This window comes from Dasypus novemcinctus, chromosome 19 (assembly GCF_030445035.2).
Source record: "Dasypus novemcinctus isolate mDasNov1 chromosome 19, mDasNov1.1.hap2, whole genome shotgun sequence".
Lineage (NCBI taxonomy): Eukaryota > Metazoa > Chordata > Mammalia > Cingulata > Dasypodidae > Dasypus > Dasypus novemcinctus.
In genome coordinates this window covers 78,296,392-78,322,868 of record NC_080691.1, presented here as the reverse complement: position 1 = coordinate 78,322,868, position 26,477 = coordinate 78,296,392, and the positions used below count along the sequence as shown (strand labels likewise).

The window sequence follows — 26,477 nt, the reverse complement described above, 5'->3', positions numbered from 1 at the left end:
TATCTTTTGGAGTGTTTTTTCAAGAAAGGATGCTGTAGGTATGCCCCAGGTGAACCTCCTCCTATCCATCCCCCATCACTGATACCCTGAACCAATGATTCTTGCCCGCCACAGTTGTAACCCTTTTGTGATTCAAAACTTCTTCAAAAATGAAACCAACAAAATAACCAAATACAATTGATAAGAAAATGGCATAATGATAGTTTTAAAAATAAGGAATAAAATACAAAAATTTTTTAAAAATTGAAATAAAAAATTAAAAATAAATTTAAAAAATATATGACATTTTATCTTTCATCACTGTAAGATCTGTTGTCTTTTATGTATGTGTGGAAGTGATATGAATGTGTTCAATGATCATGGACCATTGTCATAGTGGGTGGAGAGTCACACAGTAATTGAAAGAACATCAAATTCCCATCCTGGGGAACTCCACTGCATTCTATAATGGATAGCAAGAATCCCCTGAGTAAAGCGGCAGTGTCTACTGAAGGACGATGGATCACTGACAGACCCTTGATAGTTATTACTGTACTTATGAACCTTTACTTTTGAAATTGAAACATAGTCTAGTATTATAGGGTGCCTGAGAGTTAACTCCTGAGAGCCTACTTGTTGCTCCAATGTGGCTTCTCTCTAAAGCTGAACTCAGCATATAAATGAATTACCTTCCTCCCATTGTGGGACATGACTCCAGAGGATGATCCTCCCTGATGGCAAGGAATTACTACCAAGCACTAACAAATGAATTTATATGGCTAAGAGACTTCAAAGTGAGTCAGGAGTCCTTCCAGAGGTTACACTTATGCACGTCTCAGCAGGATCTCATTGACTGCCAAAGTAAATATTGCCTCAGATACCAGGGGTTCTGAGGGCTCTGAATGCTCACTGTAGAATATAGTTTAAAAGTGCTGCCAAAAAACTTTTGAAAGTGTGATATGTAAAAATATCTTTAATCTATGTAAAACTGTGTTTATATGTAAGGAGATATGTAAAAATAAAAGCAGTTTTTTTTTTTCTCGGAAAAAAAGGATGCAGTATTTTGTCAACTGCCTTTTCTGCATCAATCAAAAGGATCATGTAATTTTTCTTCTATTTATTGATGTAGTTTATACACTGCTTCATATTCTTGTATTGAACCATCTTTGCATACCTGGGGTAAAACCCACTTGAATGTGGTAACAAAATACTTGGTTTGGAAGTATTTTGTTGATAATTTTTGCATCTATATTCTTTAGAAAAATTTGCCTCTAATTTTCTTTTTTCTTAATATCTTTATCTGGTATTGTTATTAAGTGACGTTGGTTTCATAAAATGAGTTTGATTACATTCCCTCCTGATCAATTTTTTAGAAATCTTGACTAAGATTGGCATTAGGTTCTCTTTGAATATCTGCTAGAATTCACCTATGAAGCTATCTGGTCTTGGGCTTTTCATCTTTGGGATTGTTTTCATGACTGTGTCAATCTCTTTACTTTGGTTTGTTACAGTTTTTCATTTCTTCTAGGGTCAGTGTAGGTTCTTTGTATGTTTCTAGGAATCTATCCATTTCTTCTATGATGCCTAGTTTGTCAGCATACAATTGTTCATAGTATCCTCTTACGATCTCTCTATTTCTTTGGGGTCAGTGGTAGTGTTCCCCTTCTCATTTCTGATTTTATTTATTTTTGTGTTTTCTCTTTTTTACATTGCCAATCTAGCTAAAGGTTTGTCAATTTTGTTGCTCTTCTCAAAACAAATTTTGGCTTTGCTGATCATTTCTATTGGTTAATTGTTTTTATTCTCAATTTCGTTTATTTCTGCTCTGATCTTTATTATTTCTCTCGTTCAACCTGGGTTGGGATTAGGTTGCTTTTGTATTTCGATTTCATCACTGTAGGCAGACAGGTCTTCAATTTTCACTCTTTCTTTTTTTTTAATATTAGCATCAAGTGCTATAAAATTCCCATTCAGCACTGCCTTTGCTGCATCCCATGTATTTTGATATACTGTGTTCTCATTTTCATTCATCTCAAGATATTTACTGATTTATTTTCCAATTTATTCTTTGAAACTCACTGAATTTTTAAGAGTGTGTTGTTTGATCTCCATATATTTGTCAACTCCCTGCTTTTCCATCTGTTTTTATCCAACTTAACTCTGTTATGGTCAGAGAAAGTGTTTTGTATAATTTCAATATTTTTCAATTTATTGAAGCTTGTCTTATGACTCAAAATATGTTCTATCCTGGAGAAGGATGCATGAATATTTGAAAAAGATGTATAGCCTGCTCTTTTGGAATGTAATGCCCTATAAATATCTGTAAAGCTAGTTAATTTGTCATATTATTCAAGTTCTCTATCTTCTGCCAGATGTTCTATACAAAGCTGAAGTCTCAAATTATTATTGTAGATATTTCGATTTCTCTCTTTAGTTTTGCCAGTGTGTGCCTCATGTATCTTGGTGCCTCCCAGTTTAAATGCAAGATTATTTATTATAGTTATTTCTTCTTAGTGAATTACCTTTTATTAATACATCACGACCTTCTTCACCTCTTCTAACAGTTTTGCAATTATAATCTATTTTGTCCAATATTTATACTGCTACTCCAGATATCTTCCTATAACTATATTTGTGTGGAAAATAAGGCCTTGTAAATGGGATTGAGAAGCAGGTGCTCAGCCACTTGAGCTACAATCTTCTTTTGCATGTGATTCTTGTCCAGAAGATTCAAGATGGGCTCCCTTGGCCAAGTTCACTGAGGTGAAGCTACTGTATACACTCTGCTTCTCCAAATCTTTTCCAAGGGAGGAAGACTTCTTCCCCCTCTCTTTTGGCTGCAGTGAGCTACAGGTTCTATCCAGACTGTTTGTCTTAAGGTTGTAGAATGGGTGTCATGTGGGATTCAGCACTTCATAGTTTTCATTTCAGCTTCTTCATCTCTTGGTCTGGTCCCTTGCCCTCCCTGAGGGGTTCACATCATGCTGCTGGCCTGCGTAGCCCCAAAGCAGTCCATTGGACAGCTTTTTGCCCTTCCTCCATTGTTTTCATAAGAAAATTGAACACCACTTACCTACTCTAACTGCATTTTCCCAGAAGTCACACACTTATCTATTTTTGGTTCTGTTCATCTTGGCTGGACTCATCCGTGAGTAGCTGGAGTAGGCTAAGCTTCATGCTATAGTTTTAATTCAGTTCCGCACCAAGTGTCCATAGCCAGAAGGAGCCATTTCTACCAAATACCTTTCTCACAACATGGACCAGATGTTCCAGGAGAGCTGGCAGAAACTCATCAGTGCAGATCTGGTGCATGTTTCCTTCTGCCAATGTTCCATTGTTACACACAATCAAGTGGCCAGACTCAAAGTCAGTGGTGCAAAGGTGTGTACTCTGCCTGTAATGAGCCCACCGCATAGATGGGGAGTGAAGGGAGAAATGCGGATTAAAAAATACAATCTAGCATACCCTCACTAGAATGTAATATTCCCAAGGGCAGCTACCTTGTCTGTTTTATTCACTATTGCTTCCCCTGTATGCTGGATTATGATTCATGCAAAATAGCAGCTTAATAGATGTTTGCTATAAATGTATAGATAAATAGAATCGCACTTAATTACAAAAATAATTTTTTGCCTGAATTTCCATGAGACACATCTTTAGGGATTGCTAAACATTTCTGAAGTCAATTATAATAGTTTTTAAAAAGTTTTTTGGTTTTTGCTCTTGCCACCAAATTAGAATGCTGTGCCTTCAGGTTTGAAATTTGGTTTTAGATAACATTTGCAGTTGACTCAGTTGTATGCTTATGACTGAGTCATAAAGCCTGAGAAGCCTTTTTCTGTACAGGGTCACATAAATAATTTTATTTTTATAAATAAAATAATATAAAAATAAAGCAGCTGTAAACAATATGTGAACAAAATGCTGTAGTTGTGCTCCAAGTTATTTTATTTAACAAAACAGTCTGTAGTTATCAGGGAAATGCAAATCAAATTTAAAAAGATACCACCTTACCCCCACTAGGATGGTTATAATAAAAATGATGGATAATAAAAATATTATGTGGAGGTATTGGAACCCTTGTACACTGTTGATGGGAACCTAAAAAGTTGCCACTGCTTTGGACAAGTCAGTTCCACAAAAAGTTAAGCAAGAGTTACTATATAATCCCAAAATTTATATATATATCAAATTTATACTATGTAACCCAGAAAATTATATATGTCATATATATATATATAAATTTTCATATATATGATATATATATGAAAACATGTCTCTTTAAGCTCTTGAACAGAGAATTTCATGGCATTCGTAATAGTCAAAAAGTGAAAAAATCCAATTGTCCATCAAATGAAGAATGTCTTAAAATAATGGTATATCCATTTAACAGAATATTATTCAGTCATTAACAGGAATGAAGTACTGATATATGCTATGATATGGATGAACCCTCAAAGCATTATGATAAGTGTAAGAAGGAAGTCACTAAGACCACATATTGAGTAACTCCATTAAAATAGGAACTGCCCCGAAAAGGCAAATTCATAGAGACAGAAAGTAGATTGGTGGTTGCCTAGTGCTGGAGGAGAAGATGGGGCAATTAGAGGATGATGGCTCAGAGGTGCAGGGGGTTTCTTTTGACGTAATGAAAATATTCTAAAATGGATTGTGACAGGGTTGCACAGCTCTGTGAATATAATAAGAGCATTGAATGGTATGTTTTTAGTATGTAAATTGTATGGTATGTGAATTATAACTCAGTGAAGCCATTAAAATAACCTTATAAGTATGGGTCAGATATGGCCCATGGGTCATAATTTGCCATCCCTGTTATAATTAAATAAAACTAGAAATCAAATAACAAAAGAAAAATAAAGACTGTTACAACACTTTGTTTTTAAATGGAGAGATTGAGGCCTGGAGAGTTTTAAGTAACTTTCTCAAGGTCACACAGGTATTTAGTGCAAAGCTCTGTCTTAGTTGCTGATTTTCAAGTGCATATATGTCATTTGCAAATATCTACAAAAAATAAATAATCTTTTCCCTCTTCTTTCTCAGTTGAAGGGAAGTGACTTTCAGGACATCAGACAGATCTGCACTGACTTTTCAAGGCTTGCCTTCCGTTGTGGCAAGGGGAACACTCTCCTATCTTTGAAGGTCTGAGTTTTTCCAAGCTGTTTTTTGCCTTTGACTCAAATTGCATATGCATGCTTAAAACCGAAAACAATACATGCTCTAATACTGAAAATTATTGAAAGACACACTAAGGAACAATCTCTGTTTAGACTAGTACGCTTAGGATGTGGGTTCCGTGAAAGTTCTTATGAATGGTCTCCCCTTGGGTTTTCAAAATTCATTCAGGGGACTCTCACCTTCACAGAATTCTTTGGACATCAGGTAGAAATACGTGTGGGAAGGACCAGATCGAGCTTTGAGCCCATCAAACCTCTGTTAGCAAGAGAACCTAGCTCTATTTTTTTTTCAGGAAGTATCTGGAATTGAACCCAGGACCTCATACAAGGGAAGCAGGCACTCTACCACTTGATCTACATCTGCTCCCACCAGCTCCTCTTTATTTTTCGTATAAAACGTTATTTTCTAAATTTATCACACAGTAAAGTGAACCTTTTTGTTCTTGTGGTGTAAATTCTAAATAAAACTCCTCTTTGTTTCATATAATGGAATGTGTTTGGAAAGGAGGCTCTGCTGCTCTAAATAAACAATCCAGGGGGGCATTGAATCTTCTTTGTTGTTCCTTTGTTATTGCCTCCCCCTCATTAAAATATGCAAAAACAATTCTTAGCTAATGGGCCATAAATAAAGAGAGGGGCTGATTGGATGGAGCCCCTGGGCTGTAGTTTGCCTGCCCCTCAATTTAGAATAATAGCAGGTTCCTTTGGGCACCTGAGGGAAGTTATAGAATCCTCTCTGCTCACACATGCTTGCACATAATTTTGTCAGTAATTCTAGATGAGTCCTTTGAGGAACGGCAAGCAGGTTTCCTTGAGAAAGGCTCCTATTCATCTAACAAACCATGTTTCTAACAGGAAATTGGGGATTCCTTTTCTGCCCTCACAAATCGCACTTCCCAAGTAACTCCTGGAAAGCAAGAACCAAAAGCTAAGTTAGTGACCCTCTATCTGAAAAGTGTGGAGGAAGCTGTCCTTGCAGCTGCATCCAGAGATGGCAAAAGACAGAAACTGAACGGGGAATTTATGGGTAAGGAATCACAAACTTGGTAAGCAGAACTCCCATTGCATGTTGCCAGTTTCTGTATCAGTGAATTGGCTTACTGCTCCCTCACAAAATCCCCCTAATTATGTGGGAGGCAGGAGTGATTACCTGTTGCAGAAAGAGACCTAGGAGTTCAGTGGAGAAACTGACCTCTTAAAAGGAGGCAGAACCAAAACCAAACCCTTCACGTATATATGAGCAAACATTTTTTTCTCTCAACCAGTATTTAAACAGTAAGTTTGAGCACTTGATACCATTTATTATTTCATCCATTTGAATTTTTTTTCTACTTTACCCACAGTCAAAGGCTTGGCATTATCTTATTTCCTTAGTTACTAAAATGCGAGAAGATACAAATGGAGTTGTGGTTTTAATTATGGAGTGCGGAGATTCCTTTATTTTTTATTGTATTAAAACTGAAGAAATAGAAACTAGTAAAATGAAGAACATATAACCTTGACATCCAGAGAAAACATGATAGCTTAGTGTTTTAGTTAGCTGTTGCTGCATAACAAATTATCACAAATTTAGAGGCTTTAAACGGCATACATTTTTATTCTATTAACACATATACAATCCAACATTTGGCCTTTTAATCATATACAGATATAAAATTTTTAAAAAAGTTCATAAGAATGCACTACACAACAGTAGATCCTAAATTAAACCATGGACTAAGTAAATTGTAGTTATAAAAATGTGCTTTAATAACGTAACAAATATACCACACCAAAATAAGGTTTTAATAATAGGAAGGCATATATGAGAATCCTGTATTTTGTTTATGATTTTTCTGTAAACCCACTTCTCTAATAAAAAAAAAAAAAAGCAGCCAAAATAACATTATGAAAAAGAATTAGGAGGTTTACTAGGCAGTTAAGGCAAAACGTTATTATGCCCTTTTGCTATGGGTTTTGCAATGTGCTTACTTTCAGGCGTCCTTGTTTTTTGTTTTTTTATTTTTTAGTTAACTTTTTATTGTTAAAGTAGCTTGAGATTACATAAAGGCTACATAAAAATATAATTCCCATATGCCCTAATCCCTCCCCCTCCCACACTTTCCCACATCAATAACTTCCCTCGTTAGTGTGATACACTTGTTAAAATTGATGAACACATATTGAAGCATTGCTACCAAGCATGGATTACAGTTTACATTATAGTTTACACTCTGTCCTGCACAATTCTGTAGGTTGTGAAAAAACATTCAATGGCCTCTACCCATCACTGCAATGTCATTCAGGACAACTCCAGTGGCCTCAAAATGGCCCCATATTACACCTATTCTCCCTCTGCCATTTGACAGAACCTCTGGTGGCCACCACCTTTATATCAATGATAAGAGTTGTTCCATTGCTATAATAATAATGTCTATACTAGAATGATAATGTCTGCTTTAGTCAGTTGTTCATTCCTCAGTCTTGCGGATTTGGGAATGTTGATGCCCATTCTGTTTCTAAATGAGAGGGAGTTTAGATCCCATATTATTTGCAAGATTTTTAAATTTTAAAAGTATGACTTTGAAATTTTTCATTTTTAAAAAAATGAAAGATGACATGAAAACTGAAAATAAAAAACCCAGCACATTTATTATTGTAGTTTCCAGGGGTCAGGAATCTGGGCTTAGTTGAGTCCTGTATGTCACAGTCTTGCATGAGGCTGCAATCAGTATGGTGGCCAGGGTTGAGGTTGATTGGAGAAGAGTCTGCTTCCAAGTTCATATGATTGATGAATGAATTCAATTCCTTGTGGACTATATTTTTTCCATTTTTTGTTAGAGATCTTGTGAGCTTATGAAACAATCATGTGTAATGTGCAGAACTCCCGAACATCATCCCTCCACCAAAACCTTATATTTTTGCGGAACATTTTTCATAGATTGTGAAAGAAATGATCAGATAAGTACCACTAAGGTCCATAGCAAAAACATGGAATATTTTTTCCATACATTCCCTATTATTAACAGTATGTGTTAATATTGTACATTATAGAACAGTCCCATATTTGTATTGTTAACCCCTTATTGTATTTGATTGATGGGACTGGTTTTTTGATGGCTGGAAGGTACTCTTGTCTTCTTGTTACATGACAGCCTCTCCACAGGGCAGCGCGCTTTATCAAAGCCAGCAAGATAAAATATCTACTAGCCAGAGGGAAGTTACAATCTTATGTAATGAACTCATAGATGTGACATCCCACCACTTCTTCTATGTTCTATTGACTAGAACCAACTTGTTGGACCAGCTCACCCTTCAACAGAAGGATTACACAAGGTCAAGAATACGGGGATGTTGGGGATAATTGGATCATCTTAAGAATCTCTCTCCACCACCTAGTGAAATGCTTCTTGGTCCTAAAATCTCATTAGAATCATGTAGGACATTAAATGTTACTGATGATAGGTTATTGACATCAGTAATTTTTAATAGCTCCCTAAGTGATTCTAAAGTGCTGCCTGGGGTGAGAAGATGGATAAAGATAGCCTATCCTTCTATCCTTCTTTTTTTCTTTCATTAAAAATAAATTCCCAACCATTGTATTCATGTGATCTTTTTCATTTCAAATGTTTTAATTTTTATTTTAAACAAGACATTCTTATTTTAAATATTTTAAAACACACTTTTACAATATTTTTGCTACATCATAATTTGTAGTGGCAACCTAGTATTGTGGTGTGGTGTATTTAAAATCTGCTTTTGGCCACTTATTTCACATTGTGTTTTGCTATGATAAAGCTGTCAAGAGCATGATTATAGTCTTTCTTCCTTTATTAAAAATTTTGTTGGGGAAAATCAGAAAAATTCAAGCAATAATCAGGATCAATTGTGTGACATAGTTACTCAAACAGAAAGAAATGAACATTCACATATTACCTTACTTGTGGCAGTAAGGAAAAGACTTTAACCCAAATTATACCTTTCTTTGTGATGTAAATATGATGCTGTGAAATAAATTGTGGGTTTACAGAACAGTCATGAGTAAAATACAGGATTCACATATACCACCCTGATATTTACACCTTGCATTGGTGTGGAGAATTTGATGAAAGCACAGTTTAATAATTATACTACTGACAATAGTCCATTGATGAATTTAGGGTTCACTTTGTAGTGAAGGTCTATGGATTTTTTTAAAAAAAGGATTCTGCTACCATATATGCAAGCTAACATTTCCTCTTTTTAACAAAAGAAGGCTTAGTTTTTATACAAATGCCTGCATGCTCTGTCATTTTCATGTTACTAAGGTATGTTGAAAGTCCCTTGTGGTTTGTGGTAGTTCCAGGAACATTAGCAGAGGGCGCGTGAAGACCTCTGATTCCTCCAGCTGGTTGAGGTTCTGTTAACTCTTGCACTGATGTTAAGCTCGGATACGTAAAGATGCTTGTGTATGGATGATGAAAATGTTCCTTCCGTATGATAATCTAAGGGTAGAAATGTCAAAGATGAGTAAAAGCATAGAGTGAATTTCTATCAATTTACTGCCTACCACATTGCCTCCATGAAGGCAAAATTGTGCATCTGTCGCCTGTACTGGTGTATCCCTTGGCACGTAGTAGAAGCCCCAAAATGCATGTGTCATGAGTGAGTTCCAGTAATCCCATAGCTCCTCTTGGAGGTGGTCACAACTATTTTTTCAGTCTCCATCTTGTAGATGAGGAAATTGAAGCTGAGAAAGTTTGAGCCACTTGCCCAAAATCACACATAGCCAGAATCACTGGAACTCTGACTCCAGGGACAGTGCTCTCAACACCAGATTTTGACTGCAAAGCCTCCCTTGCTGATTGGAAAATGGTTCTTTCTGCTCCATCTTCCTCTCTTGGATGTGGTTTGCTATGGGGTAGTGAAAGAATTAAGGGGGATGATTACATCTTCAATTTGCTTTGTAATTTTGTTAAATGATCATTGAATTTGAGACTTTGTTTCCCACAGTAATCAGGCATAATCAGGAATAGTTCCCTAAGAGTGAAGACATTTTTGTCTTTGGTGTCAACTTGGAGAAGGCTAAGAGTGGATGTTGATACTCACCACGTTTTTGGTCTTCTAGCCATTGAAACACTGAAAGTTAATAAGAGTTGCACGCCGAAGAAAGATATATTCACGTTGAATGCAGGAAACCAGACAATGGACATCCACTTTACAACCATTACAGAAGAAAGTATGGGAGGTAAGGAATATGGACAAAACAGTCTTTGAAGAATTCCTTAATTATTTTCTAATTTGTTCCTTTAGAAAACAGCCCAGAGAAACTGTCCATTTTTCCTGAGTCAGTTCTGCAGGTGGCATTTATTAAGCTGGAATCTGGAATATTCTCAACTCAAGTGCAGCACAGAGAACCAGAAAAATTGTAATAATCCCTTTTCCTATTTTGTTTACCTGTGACGTGTCAGAGTGGAACCAGAATTCATGATTCATTGAAGACTATGTCAGTTCTTTATCTTAACTGGTCTCCATCCTCTACAATGCTCTACGACAATTTCCTTAAAATGTGTGTGACATTCCCTTACAGGTGAATTGTTAATGGTATCTCATTTCCTACAGGAAAACAACCAATATTTAGCTAGTTTTTAAAGTTTTCTCCAATCTATCCTTTGACCATCTTTATGACTTCTGTTTTACTCCTTTTAATATGGATTCTCTTCATTTTAGACACACTAGTGGTTCTTCTTTTTGCTTCCTTTCTCCTCCCTTACTTCTTTCCTTCCTTCCCTCCTGCCTCTCCACATCACCTTTCCCTCCTCTTTTTACCCACCCCTTCTTTCTTTCCATCCTTCATTCCTTCTTCCCTTCCTGTCTCTCTCTTTCTCTCTTTCTTCCTTTTCTCATTTTCCCTTTTCTTCTTACATCCTTCCCATCTCAATCCACTCCTTTATCTCCCTCCTTTTTCTTCCTTTCTTCCTTCTTCCATCATTCAATTCCTGTTCCCTTCTTTCTTTCTATTCTTCCTTCTTCCCTTCCCCTCTCTTTCCTTGACCCTTCTTTGCTTTTTCATATTTTCCTTCGTCTTTTTTAACCATCTTCCCTTACTTCCGTCCAATCCTTTCTTCCTTTCTTCCTCAATGCCTTCCTCTCATTCCCTTTTCCCTCCCTTCCTCACCTTTACATTTTTCATTCATTCCATCATTTTATTCCTCTGGGTTGAAAATTTTCAGGAATGTAATCCCTGCTTCACCATTTCTTAGTTCTTTGACCTTGGGTTAGCTCTTCTCCCTAAAGTTTATTTTCCTCAACTATAAAATGGATAAGAAAAAGGGTTTCAAGTATTTCTGAAAGGACTAAATAATTATTTTTTAAAGACTAAAAATTAAGTTATTAATATTCAACTGGATGATTCAGCACATTATCACAGAGTCAGGACATGGTAAATGACAAGTAAATTAATTTTTCCCATGGTCTGACATTCCACTCACAAATCAAAGTTACCACACATGATTCCTTAAATAGTTGGCATTTACCACTAAATAGACATTATTGAAATTGAGTGGTGTTTTCATCTTTATCACAGGTGTTGTTGCATTTATATCTTATGCTTCTATTGGCTCCATCATTGATGAGACCTTTGTTTCTGAGGAAAATCTAATAACGGAGGGAAAGTTGCGTAATTTCTACCTGAACTCCAAGGTAGTAAGTGGAACAATGGCATCTATGAAGAATGGACCACTTTCCAAGTCCATTAACTTCACGTTTCATCATAAGCAAGTATGTTAAAACCAGGTGACTTGATTAAATATGTAGGGGTATTGTAACAAATGGTATGTTTCCATGCAAATGAATCCATGGGTAAGAAGTCTTTAAATCTAAGAATAGTTCTCTCTCATTTAGAAGAGTTTGGAAGAAGGAGATGGAAAAGTCAAAAAGAGCCAAGAATGTGCTATGACTATGGAAAAATTGTGTTCTAATACCTCAAGTATCCACACAGGCTCTGGATTGGTCAGATCTCACCTGAAGAAGGTGATCATTCTGAGGTTACTTATTTTTTAAAGTGATTTTTAAAATTTTTTATAAAGATATTTAGATTACACCAAATGTTACACACAAAAATATAAAGGATTCCCACATGCCCCAGTCCCCACACCTCCCACCCTTCCCCACATTAACAACTTCTTTCATTATTGTGGTCCATTCACTACAATTGATGAACACATCTGGAGCATTGCCACCAAGCATGGACTGCAGACAATATTGTAGCCTACACTCATAAAAGGGAACAAATACAGAGTTAGCATGATAATATGGATAATAGTCATTAACTTTTTTTGCATTGCTTACTAAGTGCCATACCAAGGGACTATACTAAGTACATTCCAACAGAAAATCGTCTGAGGCTGTGGAATTTTACGGAAATTAGAGATGGCTCCCATTTCTGCAAGGAGGCTGTGTTACTTCTCCATTGCTGTGTAACAAATTATACCAGAATTTAGCATCACAAAACAACAAAACCTCATCAACTCATTCAGCTTCTGTGGGCCAGGTATTTGGGAATGACTTAGCTGGGTGGTTCTTGCTCAGGGTCTTTCATGAGGTTGCCATCAAGATGATGATGAGGGCTGTATTATCTGGAGGCTTTGCTGGGGCTGAAGAATCTACTTTCAAGATGGTTCACTCATATCACTGTTGGCAAGAGACCTCTTGCTGCTTGAGTTTCGCCAAAAGGTAGTTTGAGCAACCTCATAACATCATGTGGGATTCCTCAAGAGTAACTGATCCAATGTTCATAGCAGTGTTATTCACAATGGCCAATAGATGGAACAACCCAAGTGTCTATCAATGGATGAATGGATAAAAAGTATGGTATATACATACAGTGGAATATTAATTAGCTGTAAAAATGGACTGAAGTTCTTTTTTAAAATTTTAGTTTATTTTTATTACAGGAGTGTGGGTATAGAGAACAATCATACAGAAATACAGGATTCCCATACACTATTCTGCCAGCAACAGTGAGCATTATTGTGAAACATTTCCTGCAACTGATGACAGCACACGCTTAAATTGTGCTGTTAACTATAGGCCATGGTTTAACTTCGGGTTACCATACATAAAACATAACGTTTTCTCTTTTAACCATGTGCAGCTACATATTTCAGTGCTGTTAATTATGTTCACAGTGTTGTGCTACCATCATCACCACCCGTCATTCCCAATAGGAACCCTGTACATGTTATATTTTAACTTCCCATTCCTTATCCCCACCCAGTTGCCTGGTAAACTGAATTCTAGATTCTGACCCTATGAGTCTGTGTAGTCTAATTGTTTCTGTGCATAAACCATGAGCCATTTTGCGTATGTGTATGGGAGACCCCTGTCTCACTGTTGAGTTTCAGATGGAATTCAGCCCTGATCTGTCCTCAGATGGTTGACTTGTTAGGAAACACCTGGTTCTGCTAGCAGAACTTTGAAATGTCTTGTTTGGGGTTCAAGGGAAGGCCTCCCTGGTTCTCAGGGGTCCGTTGGGAACCCGTGCCTCTGTTGAGATGCCTGAGTGTGTTAGAGAGTCTAAGATGGTGGAGGAAGGGGTTGAGGACAATCAGTCTTCTGCACAGAATATGCAATTCAAAGTCAACCTCAGCCAGGCCTCCTGCTTTCTCCAGCCCAGGACCTGGCACAGCACTCAGGAGAAACCTCAGGTCGGCAAGACCCCTCCTATGGAGGCCATGGAGTAGTGCAAGGCAGCTGTTGCAGCATTTTCATTGGTAACTTGGACTGAAGTTCTAACACATGTAGCAACATCAATAAACCTTGAGTTTTTTGAGTGAAATAAGCCAGATGCAAATGGTCGAACATTATATGATCTCACTGATATGAAATCATTAGAATAACCAATCTCAAAAAGTTGGAATCTAGAATAGAAGTTGCCAGGGGCTGGGTTGGATATAAGGAATAGGGAGTTAATGCTTACATTGTACACAATTTCTCTCGTGGTTGATTGTAATTTTTGATAATGGATGGAGGTGATGGTAGCACAACTTTGTAAATGTAATTATCAGCACTGAATTACACATATATACGTTAATAAAATAAACATTAAAAGAAAAACCACAGGTATATGCAACACAATGAACCATACTGTAAACAATGGACTATAGTTAATAGTACAATTTGCAAGTACACTATTGCGAGGTGTTAGTAATAGGAAGGTTAATGGAAGTCTGTGATTTACATATCTCATGCATGACATTTCTGTAAATGTGCAACTTTTCTAGTGAGTGATCTGTGAGAAAGAGAGAAAAAGTAGGAAGCCACAGTGGTTTTTATAACACACACTGTCACATCTGCCTAATCCTACTTGTTAAAGGCAATTCCCTAAGTCCATGCTCAAGGTAAGGGGAAGTATGCTTCACATATTTGAAGTAGTGTCCAAGAATTTGTGGACATTTTTAAAACTGCTACAGGGAAGAAGCAGATGTGGCTCAAGCAATTGGGCATCTACCTACCATATGGGAGGTCCCAGATATGGTTCCTGGTGCCTCCTAAAGATGAACAAGACAACATGCTGACATGACAGCTCAACAAGATGATGCAATGAGGAGACCTAATGAGGAAACACAATGAAAGATACAACAAGCAGGGAGTGGAGGTGGCTCAAGTGATTAGGTGTCTCCTTCCCACATGGGATGTGTTGGGTTCAAGTCCTGGTGCCTTCTAAAAAGAGGAAATGATCACACAATGAACAGATATGGTGAGCAGACAGCAAGTGCAAACAGTGAGGTGGGGGGTGGGGGGGGAAGAAATAAATAAATAAAATAAATCTTTGAAAAATTAGACTACAGGGGTAGTAGTGCCTCTGAAACCAAACAGCTGGGGTTCAAATTCCAACTTCTCTCCCACTCACTTATTCAGAAAGTTTCCCACCCTTCTGTGACTCACCCTAACAAACTGGAGCTGCTGGCAGCAGTGTGTCTTGTTGATATGAGATTTAAATGAGTTACTATAGATAAATCATTCAAAATAGTGCCTGCTCCCTAGCACATGCATTACGTATTACCCTCTGGGCCTGACCTGCATCGAATTTTAAAAATACAATGAAATGGGGGTTCAAGACTCCCCTTTACATCCTGTGACAAGGCTAAACAACATGCAGACATCATCTTCCCTCTTTCCAGCTCTTGGCTAAAGATGGGATATTTTCTTTGAATTTTCAAGCAGCCCTATACCGCGAATTAAGGGAAGAAACAGGTTTTTGCCTCCAACCCTTAATCAAGTGTTATGGGTGTGATTGGGTGACTGCTTCAAAGGGTGGGTTGTGACCTCTTTTATAGCTCCCTAATGAGATATATTGAGGCTAGTATTAAATATGTTGTTTCAGTTAGGAAGCATAAGAGGGGGAAACCTTTTTTTTTGCTATTAATCAAAGAACAAGTAAGCCAAAACTATGTGTACTTACCATATCCGGGGGCAAATTATTTAACATCTCTGTGCCTCCATCTTCCAATCTGTAAAATGAAGAAGGTACTAGTGCTTACATCATAGGTTGCTTTGAAGATAAATTAATGGAGTTATTCCTTGCCTGGAATCTGATCCTCTCCAGTGCTTATGGGATACTGGGGTCTAAACTTCATTTTCCACTTAGTAAATGGGTCTATGCATTCCTAAGTCATGGGTTGTTGCAAGAATTAAATAAGACATAATGTAAAAAATCATCACTAAATGTTAGCTGTTAAATGACTGGATTAAGAGGTAATGTGATTATTGTCCAGGTCAAAAAAGAAGATGAAAAAGCCATCTGTGTCTACTGGCATGGTTCTTCCTGGTCTAATGAAGGCTGTGAAGTCATTTCTTCTGATGAAAACCAAACCCTTTGCAGCTGCAACCACCTCTCCAGCTTTGCCATACTTATGGCATCAATCCAATTACAGGTATTCTCTACTATGGTAAATAAATTTACATTCCATTGAAATAGAATATTTCCAAATTCCATATAAACAGCATCGATTACAATTTTTTTAGTATTTTTCAAATGTAACTGAGAAGTTGTAGGTTTACAGAAAAACCATGGAGAAAATACAGCCCCATATAATCCTTCCTCTCCATTTTCCCTGTTATTGGTATGGTAACTTTGTTATGATTGATGAAACGATATTATTATAATCATATTACTAATTATAGTTTATGTTAGGGTTCACTATTAGTGTTGCACAGTCCTAGGGGTTTTTAAAACACTTTATTCTAGTGTCATATATACAACCTAAAATCTCCCCTTTTAACCACATTTAAATATGTAATTCAGTGGTGTTAATTATGCTCACAAGTTCATTTTACCATTACATCATTCATTACCAAAGCTTTTCCTTCACTCTAGATAGAAACTTAGTACCAATTATGCATTAAGTCCCCTGGTAATCTCTATTCCAGTTTCTGACTTTATGAATTTGCATATTTTAATTATTTCATGTACGTGAGATTGTACAATATTTGTCCTTGTGTGCCTGGCTTATTTTGCTCAACACAATGTCTTAATGTTTATCCATGTTGTCACATGTGTCAAAATTTCGCTCCTTTTTATGCCTGAATAATGTTACATTGATAGCATTTTGATATATTTTATTTTTTTATTTTATTTATTAAGATTTATTTATTTATTTCTCTCCCCTTCCCCCCTACCCTGGTTGTCTGTTCTCTATGTCTATTTGCTGCGTCTTCTTTGTCCGCTTCTGTTGTTGTCAGCGGCATGGGAATCTATGTTTCTTTCTGTTGTGTCATCTTGTTGTGTCAGCTCTCCATGTGTGCGGTACCATTCCCGGGCAGGCTGCACTTTTCTTTTGCGCTGGGAGGCTCTCCTTACGGGTGCACTCCTTGCGCATGGGGCTCCCCTATGTTGGGGATACCCCTGCATGGCAGGGCACACCTTGTGCGCATCAGCACTGTGCATGGGCCAGCTGCACACAGGTCAAGGAGGCCCGGGGTTTGAACCGTGGACCTCCCATGTGGTAGATGGACGCCCTAACCACTGGGCCTTGATATATTTTAAAGCAATCTCTCTTTTTCTGAAAGCCTTTGAAAATTTTCAGTATACATTGCTGGAAATTTGACCAAGTAAAAACTATTAAGTGCTTCTCATACTTTTCTGTTTCCAAAAATCACCAAGGGACACTTGTTTAAAAGTGCAGATTTCCTGCCTCTATCCCCAAGAGATTCCAATTCTGAAATCTTCTCGTGTGGGTCTGGGATTTGCATTTTACAACCTAATTCATTCACAAAACAATTTTATTTGCATTTCTTTCTGCCAAGTGCATTCCCGGTGTGTTGGACAAGCTAGGCAAAGTTCCCTGCCCTTGTAGGCAGGGAGAAATTGGCAGCAAATAATATACATAAAATAAGCAAATTATCTAACAAAAGTTGTTGTTAGTGGGGTAGGAGATGGGATATATGGGAATCACCTATATTTTTGATGTGACATTTATGTAATCTAAAGGTTTTTTTAAATAAAAGCAGTAAGTGAATTATACTATATTTTGGAAAGTGGTAAATGCAATGGAAACTAGAAGTGGAGTGTACAAGGGCAAGAGGGAGTCCCAGGAGTAAAAGGGGTAGGGTAAGGTACTGAAGAGGAGCTTTAGGGTCCATTTAATGAGAAGGGAATATTTGGGCTGAAAGTAATTTGGCATCTTAGGTTGAGTTCCCCGAGATAAGGATTCTTATACAAATGATTTATTGAGGGAGGCCTCTTAGGTAAAATCAGGGGAGTGAGGGCAGCTAATTAGGGCAGGGACTAAACTAAATTCTAGGCTCCATCAGATCCCACAGGGATCTCTGGGTGTGTACCCTACTTTCAAGCAGGGGGCTGGACATTTATATCCCTTATTGTTCAGTCTTGGTGGAATCAACCTCCTCTGTGGGGCATAATCTCCTTGCTGTCTCTGGGCAAGCTAGCACCAGTCAGTCAAGAGCAATATTCCAGAGCAGGGGAGGAAACCCTCTTCTATAAATGGGCAGAGCATAAACACTTTGTACTCTGCAGGCCATGTATTCTCACTTGTAACTACTCAGCTCTGCCTTTGCAGCACATAACCAGCCATAGACAATATGGAAACATATGAGTGTGGCTGTGTTCCAATGAAACTGTATTTGCAGACAATGAAATGTGGTTTCATGTAATTCTTGTGTCATGAAATATGCTTCTTTTCACTTTTTTCCAACCATTTTTAATAGTAAAAATAATTTTTAGCTTGTGGGACATACATAAACAGGCAATGGGTAAGATTGGCTAGCTGACTGGGACTGCTGAGCTGTGTTCCAGAGGGGTTAGCTCTGAGTTAAGAGAAGCAAAACACAGCGCTTGGAGAATGGCATATCACCAGCATGATTAAAAGGAACTGGATCAACTCCAAATCCTGAAAATGCCCCCACATCACATCTCTTATTCCCTCTCCCTGGCCTCAGGAACTCCTGTGGCCACTGTCTCCACATCAATGATACAATTTCTTCCATTGCTAAAGTCACAATAGTTCTTAGAATACCAGGAAGTCCTCTCTAATCCGTATTTTATTCCACGACATTGTGGACCCTTGGATGGTGATGTCCTTTCCACCTCTTGGGTCAGATGCTGGACATTATATACCCTGCCATAAACCACTGAATGGACTGGGGGAGAGTGTAAACTATAATATAAACTATAATCAATGTGGTACAGCAGTGCTCCAAAACGTACTTACCAAATGCAATGAATGTTCCACAGTGATAAAAGAGGTTGCTGATGTGGGAGGTGTGGGGGTGTGGGGTATATGGAAACCTCTTATATATTTTTTTAAGATTTATTTTATTTATTTCTCTCCCCTTCTCCCCCTGATCCAGTTGTCTGTTCTCTGTGTCTGTTTGCTGCGTGTTCTTTGTCCGCTTCTGTTGTCAGTGGCACGGGAATCTGTGTTTCTTTTTGTTGCGTCATCTTGTTGTGTCAGCTCTCCGTGTGTGCGGCGCCATTCCTGGGCAGACTGTACTTTCTTTCACGCTAGGCAGCTCTCCTTATGGGGTGCACTCCTTGCCTGTGGGGCTCCCCTATGCGGGGACACTCTTGCGTGGCACGGCACTCCTTGTGCGCATCAGCACTGCGCCTGGGCCAACTCCACACTGGTCAAGGAGGTCCGGAGTTTCAACCGCAGACCTCCCATGTGGCCTAACCACTGGACCAAGTCCACTGCCCATTCTATTTTTTAATGTAACATTTTTTTTATCTATGTGTATTTTTTAAAAGACTATATATATGTTTGTATATATATTCATGTGTATATGTGTGTGTGTGTGTGTGTGTGTGTGTGTGTGTATATATATATAAAAGGAACTCAGTGAGCTACCAGCAGTGTCCATTGCATTTGGTGAATGGCTAAGCTGGGTGACACTGGTTTAGGTCCAAAAATAAATATTATTACAATGGAACCAGTTAGGTTGATATATTTGGAACCTTGACTGAGGTGTAGCAACAATCTACTAAAACTCAAGAACACTTCTTGGGGACTGGTATTATTCAATTTCTAGGACTGATGTAAAAAAGTACCCTAACTCGGGTGGCTTAAAGCAGCATACATCTTTAATTTCAGAGTTCTGGAGGCCATAAGTATATAAGGTTTCAGCAGGGCTGTGCTCCCTCTGAAACATGTAGGAGAGAATACTTCATTGCCTATTACTCTTGGTGGTTATCAGAAATCCTTGAAGATCCTTGGCTTGCATATGCAACCCTCCAATCTCAATTTATCACATGGTATCTTGCTGTCTGTGTCCAAATTTTGTATTCACGTAAGGGCACCAGTCATTTTGGATTAGGGGCCCACTGAACCTTAGGATGACCTCATTTTAACTGATTGCAATGGCTCTATTTTTAATTATGGTCACATTCACAGGTAGCAGGGGATAGAGCTTCAACATATCTTCTGGTGGACATAATTCCATCATACCATCCTTTTCCAAGTGACTTATGCTGTTTAATCACATTCCAAGTTCTACCTGAGAAGAGTTCTGATAAAGGTAGTTTTTGACCTCATCACATTGCCAGTGACATTTTAATGGTTCGCTGGACAGCTATTGCAACTCCAGTCTGGTCCTTTACTGGCACATGTGTGGGCAAATTGACAGGGCAGGGTGATGAAATATCTGTATATCTAGGAGTCTGTCCTACAGAGCTCGGAGCTGAACGAGCTAATGGTGACATGGAAGCTTATCTCCCTGACCTGCAGAAACAATGGTCTGATGTCAACTGGGGTCTTGAGCTCCCCAAAGTAGAGGAAAGTTCTCTTTTTTTCATGTCCAGAGGTGAAATCCATTTTTGGTCTTCATAGACGAGTACTGACTTTCAAGGGGAAATGTCACCTCATTACACATAAATCCAGATTCAGGTCTAAAGAGCCTATAACTAGTGACTTTCCCACAGGAAAGGACTTTGGTGAACCATGCAGAATTAGTTTGAATGCAAAGGAGGATGGGAAGGAGTGACCATCATGATTTCTCTCCTTGGATCCAGGAAGATTTTGTGCTGACTGTGGTCACCTACGTGGGGCTGAGCCTCTCCCTGCTGTGCCTCCTCCTCGCAGCCCTCACCTTCCTTCTCTGCCGACTCATCCAGAACACCAGCACGTCCCTTCACCTGCAGCTCTCACTCTGCCTCTTCCTGGCCCACCTACTCTTCCTCATCGGTATTGACCGAACTAAGCCCAAGGTAGGAGAATTAGCTGAAATTCACTTTTCTGTTAAAATATCCTGTTGCTTTCCAGTGTTCCATGGGATTCCAAGAGGTGCACTGGAGGATGTAAGAAGTTGGTTTTACAGCCCACCCCTTTCACTGCCAATACCTGCCCATTTTTCTTTTGTGGTGGGTTTCTGGGCAAGAGTGTTAGAATGAAGAGTTCCCTGGCCATAAAATGGTGAAAACCAGAGATCTAGTCACATTAATTAATTTTTTATATATTTTTATTAAAGAACTTTGAACTTACACAATCATCATGCACATGTGTAGAATTCCTATACAACAACCCTTCACCAACACACCCCACCATTATGAACATTTGTTACAAATTATGAGATAATATTATCAGACTATTACCACTAACTCTGGTCAATAGTCAATATTTAGCATATTTTTCCAAATCGCCCTACTATTAACACAGTACATCTTTGGCATTGCTGTAAGAATATTACAGTATTGCTGTTAACTATAGTCCGTAGGTTACATTAATTGTATTTTTCCCATGCTTTTCCACGTTCCCACCACCCTGTGAACTTGAACAGAGATTAGTTTATTTAAACATGGGGAACCTGAGGATGAAGCACACTGAATATGTTTGCTGAAATCATACAGTGAGTTGTTGTGAGATTTAAGTCAAGGGTCCAAGTGTCCCTCACCTAGTTCATGGAATGCAGTTGCCTTCTTTACCAAAACCTAGAAAAACTCTTTCCAATAGACTTTATTGTGATCATAGAAATGTTCTATATCTGTGTTTTCCAATATGGTAGTCACTAGCCAAATGTAGCTCCTGAGGACTTGAAATGTGGCTACTGCAAACTGAGGTACTGAATTTTTAATTTTTCTTAATTTTAGTTAATTTAGATTTGAATGGCCCCGTGTGTATCTAGTGGTCTCCATAGTAAACAATGCAAATCATACTCCCTTATGGAGGAGGAAATTTATATGATAATTTGTGGCTATGGCTCAGGATAACCTGCTGTGCTAAGGTTGTTGGGTCATCTTTTGGTACTTTCTTAAATTGAAGTCTTTTGGCTTTTCATCTCTCTTAGGTGATTTTTTATTTATTTATTTTTTTATTGTGGTAACATACACAACTCAAAATTTCCCATTTTAACCATTTTAGGTGTAAAATTCAGTGGCATGAATTACATTTACAAGGGCGTGCTATCATCATCACTATTCATTAAAAAGACCTTTTCATGACCACAAAAAGAAACTTTTTACCTATTAAGCAATAACTCTATCTCCCCTTTCTCAGTTCCCAAGAACCTCTAATTTACTTTCATTCATTATTAGTTTGCTTATTTTAGATATTTCATATAAGTGGAATCATACATGAGCAAGGTGAATGTAAACCAAAGTCCATAAAATTGTTTCTCAGTCCTAATTAGACCAGCTTTTAAAAAAGATTTATTTAATACCTATTTATCCCCCCACCCCCATTATCTGCTTTCTGTGTCTATTTGCTGCATGTTCTTCTGTGTCTGCTTGTCCTCTTTTTAGGCAGCACTGGGAAGTGATCCTGAGACCTTCTGGAGTAGGAGCAAGGCACTCAATCTCTTTTGCCACCTCAGCTCCCTGGTCTGTTGTGTCTCTTACTGTCTCTCCTCTGTGCCTATTTTTGTTACATCATCTTGCTGCACCAGCTCTCCACTCCTGTATGGGCCAGCACTCTATGTGGGCCAGCTCTCTGCTTGGGTCAGTTCACCATGCAGGCCAGCTTGCCTTCACCAAGAGGCACTGGGAATTGAACCCTGGACTTCCCATATGGTAGATGGGAGCCCAGCTACTTGAGCCACATCCATTCCCCAGCTTGGTTTTAGGATGGCCCTTCTCAGTGTTCTCTAATTTAAAGTATAGTAACAAACACTTAAAAACTGAGAGCTTATGCATAACAATCCACATTTCCAGCCTTTTTTGAAAGACCCAAAGCACTGGAAATATTAGGGTTTTATTCTTGCATGGAAGCAGCCCTTGGAGCTAAGTACCATGTGTTACCTTTAGAAGGATAAGATAGTTCAGTCAGAATCCCTGCCTAAGCAAATATAATATGAACATGTAAAAAGATCACTGTTGGGGAAGGGACAAAGAGTTTGATGTTGGATATGTGGGAGTACCATATATTGTATATGTGGATTACTGTGACTTAAAACTTATGTCAAGAGAAACTTAATAATCAGGGGGAAAAAAAAGAAATAAAGGAGGTAGACACTGAGGAAGAAATGGAAGAAATTGCCTTGCCACTGTACACTGCTACAGGGCAACACCTGGAGCAGTGATGAAAGGCAAAAAGTCAAAAACAAAGCTTTTTCATTTTTTCATTTCTTTGATACCCCAATTTATTTTTCCTTTATTTAATTTTTCTAAATTTCTATGTATTCTATATCTAACCTTTAAACCCATCACTATATTCCATTTTTCTATTAAGGGAACCTGGCAATATATTGGGCTTCCTTTTTGAAGAAGTTTAGCACTACAGAGAGGTTCAACTATGGCAGGGGAGGAGCACTTGTGTGGGGTATCATTGGTGGGCTGCACACGGTTGGGAGAGAGTTCTCCAGAGTATATATACAGGGTATGTAGAAAGGTTTGGATATTCTTATAGTGGTTTCAGTTGGAAACGACAGATGAGAGAGTGCTGAATTCCTGACCATGGGAGCTCTATCACATTCCCCAATGGAACAACAATCCCCCAAGTGCAATGGCAAAGCCCAATAAAGATGGATGGCCCAACGATGAGCCCTTGATACTGATGGCTCTGATTATGAGACTGTGTGCCTGAAATATGAACTAGGCCTATAGCTGTGGGGTGCCTAAGAGTTACCTCCTGAAAGCCTACATGTTGCTCAAATGTGGCCACTCTTTAAGCCATACTCAGAATATAGATGCATTGCCTTCCCCCCTAGCATGGGAGATGACTCCCAGGGATGAGCCTCTCTGGCACCAAGAGGTTACTACCAAGCACCAGCTGATGATGTAACTACAAAAGGACCATGAAAAAAGAGGTCAACTCAGACCAGCAGAATATCTCAGCCTACATGTAATATCAGGTGTTAAAAACTGCTTTTTGACTTTGGATAAAAAGGGGGAAGTGGAAAGGACAAGTGAGTTTATATGGCAAGAGTCTCCAAAAAAGATTTGCGAGGTCATCAAGGGGTGATACTTACGCGTGCCTCAGCAGGGTACCAGAGACAGCCAAGGTAGATGGAAACCCAGGTGCTGGTTCTTCTGAGAGCTACAGTGACCCACAGGTTCTATGGTCAAGGCAGATGGCTCTGGAGTTCAGGGCCATGTCAGTTGACCCTTCTTTGGAGTTTGTGTTCCTGAGAGTGAAGGAGTTGGACTCAGATATAACCTCTCTACACATGCCTCTTTGGTCACTTTTACTGGACCTGTGGTTGGTGTTTGGGTTGGTGCATACTCAGGAGACATGAATCTCTGAACTGTCCATGTGACAGCCAAGGCCTGGGTCTCAGCAGACTTGCAGCTCCTACCCTCTGGTCTCTTGGACTTACCATGGCCAGCCGACAGGGAGGTGAAGAGGGTCAACCACCACACCAGGGAGCCAAGAGTGCCTACAGCTGAGGGCAGGAGATTTGCATCCATCATACATGTGGAATCTAAACCCCCTCTTGATGTAGAAGGAGACTGGACATAGCCATCCCAGGTCCATAAGATGGAGGAATAGAGTTTGAATTAGAGTGGACTTACTGGTGTTCCACTGGGGAACTATTTTGATTATCAAGGGAAGAAAATATAGTAGTGATGTGGAGAGGGTGGCCACCGTGGCTGCTGATGGTAGGGAGAGGGAAGAAGAGATATGGTTTGGGGGCATTTGCAGGATTTGGATTTGTCCTAGGTGGTGCTGCAGGGACAGATGCTGGACATTGTGTGTCCTGTCGTGGCCTACTGGGTAGACTGGGGGAGAGTGTGGACTACAATGTGGACCACTCTCCATGTGCTACAGCAGTTCTCCAGAATGTATTCGCTGGGTGCAGTGGATGTGCCACAATGATGGAAGAGTTTGTTGATATGGGAGCAGTGGCGTGGGTGGGGTGGGGGGTATATGAGGACCTCATATTTTTTTAATGTAACATTTAAAAGAAAATGAAGGGAAAAAAAGAATCCCTGCCTATTCCCTAAACCTGGCCAGCTTCACAAATAAATGTGGCCTACTGACCCTCTGTAAGATATAAGTTTCCCATCCATGAGCTGGCTCAAGGATATAAGAACTGAGTGTAGGCATCTTGCACTTTGTGGTGCTCTCCCATTGAAAATGTATCATTGTTGCCCAAAGTTATGGTGAACATTGTTCTACATGCACCCACCAAACACTCTTAAATCTTTTTTCCACTCCAGGTTCTGTGTTCCATCATTGCAGGAGCATTGCACTACCTCTACTTGGCTTCCTTCACCTGGATGCTCCTCGAAGGGCTGCAGCTCTTTTTAACTGTCAGGAACCTCAAGGTGGCCAATTACATCAGTGCAGGGAAGTTCAAGAAGAGGTTCATGTACCCTTTTGGCTATGGGATTCCAGCTGTGATTGTGGCTGTGTCTGCAGGAGTAGGATACAAAAATTATGGAACGCATACTCAGTAAGCATGACTTTAGAATGAGGAATGCATGAGAATGTATGACCTCACCTTTTTAAAATTTTAAAAAATTTATTGAAATATATCACTCATACACAAACATGCATAAAGAGCAAGTACATAGTAATAGTTGTGAACTTACAAAACAAACATACATAACAACATAGAGGACCCTCATATCTCACTCTACCACCAATACCTTGGATTGTTGTGAAACATTTTTAACTAATGATTAAAAACTATCCTCAAAATACTACTACTAACCAAAGTGTTTTCCCCCAACTCACTCTATTATTATTTTTATATCATTTATACATGAACATACATAAACAAAAGTGTATAGTAAAAATTGTGAATTTACAAAGCAAACATGCGTAACGTCATAAAGGGGACCCATACATCAACCCATCAGCAACATCTTTGAATGTTGTGAAACATTTGTTACAAATTACAAAAGAATATCATCAAAATCTTACTACTAACTGTAATCCTTATCTTACATTTGTTATATTTTCCTCCACCCACCCAATTATTATTTTTAAAATATATTTTTATGACAGAAATTGTAAACTTACAAAACAATCATGCACATGTGTAGAATTCCCATAAAACACCTCTTTATCAACACACCTCACTGTAGTGGAACATTTGTTACAGATTAGGAGATAATGTCATCAGACTATTATCACTAACTATGGTTCATTGTATACATTTGGCACACCTTTTCCAAACTCCCCCATTATCAACACAGTATATCTTTGGCATAGATGCTTGAATATTAAATTATTACTGTTAACCACAGCCCCTAGGTCACTCCAATTGTATTTTTTCCCATGCTTCTCCACATTCCCACCTTCTTGCAATAGTGATGTACATCTGCTCTCACTCACAAAGGACACTCTTGCATCTGTACCATCAATCACAATTCCCATCCACCTTTGGGTTAACTGTGCTATTCAGTCCCTAGATTATTCTCTAGCATCTGTCAATTGACATTTACAT

At 38.6% G+C, this 26,477-nt stretch overlaps 1 protein-coding gene across 1 annotated transcript in view; it reads left to right on the top strand.

Moving 5' to 3' along the window:
• Positions 1–3,234: 3,234 nt before the first annotated feature.
• Positions 3,235–26,477, top strand: part of LOC101440025 (putative adhesion G protein-coupled receptor E4P) — a 45,901-nt gene continuing 22,658 nt past the window's right edge. Inside the window, exons 1-7 of the mRNA XM_058281063.2 lie at positions 3,235–3,360; positions 6,030–6,201; positions 10,261–10,380; positions 11,719–11,912; positions 15,911–16,069; positions 20,662–20,856; positions 25,243–25,478. Coding sequence (XP_058137046.2) covers positions 3,235–3,360; positions 6,030–6,201; positions 10,261–10,380; positions 11,719–11,912; positions 15,911–16,069; positions 20,662–20,856; positions 25,243–25,478 — 1,202 coding nt within the window. The remainder of the gene's footprint in view (positions 3,361–6,029; positions 6,202–10,260; positions 10,381–11,718; positions 11,913–15,910; positions 16,070–20,661; positions 20,857–25,242; positions 25,479–26,477) is intronic.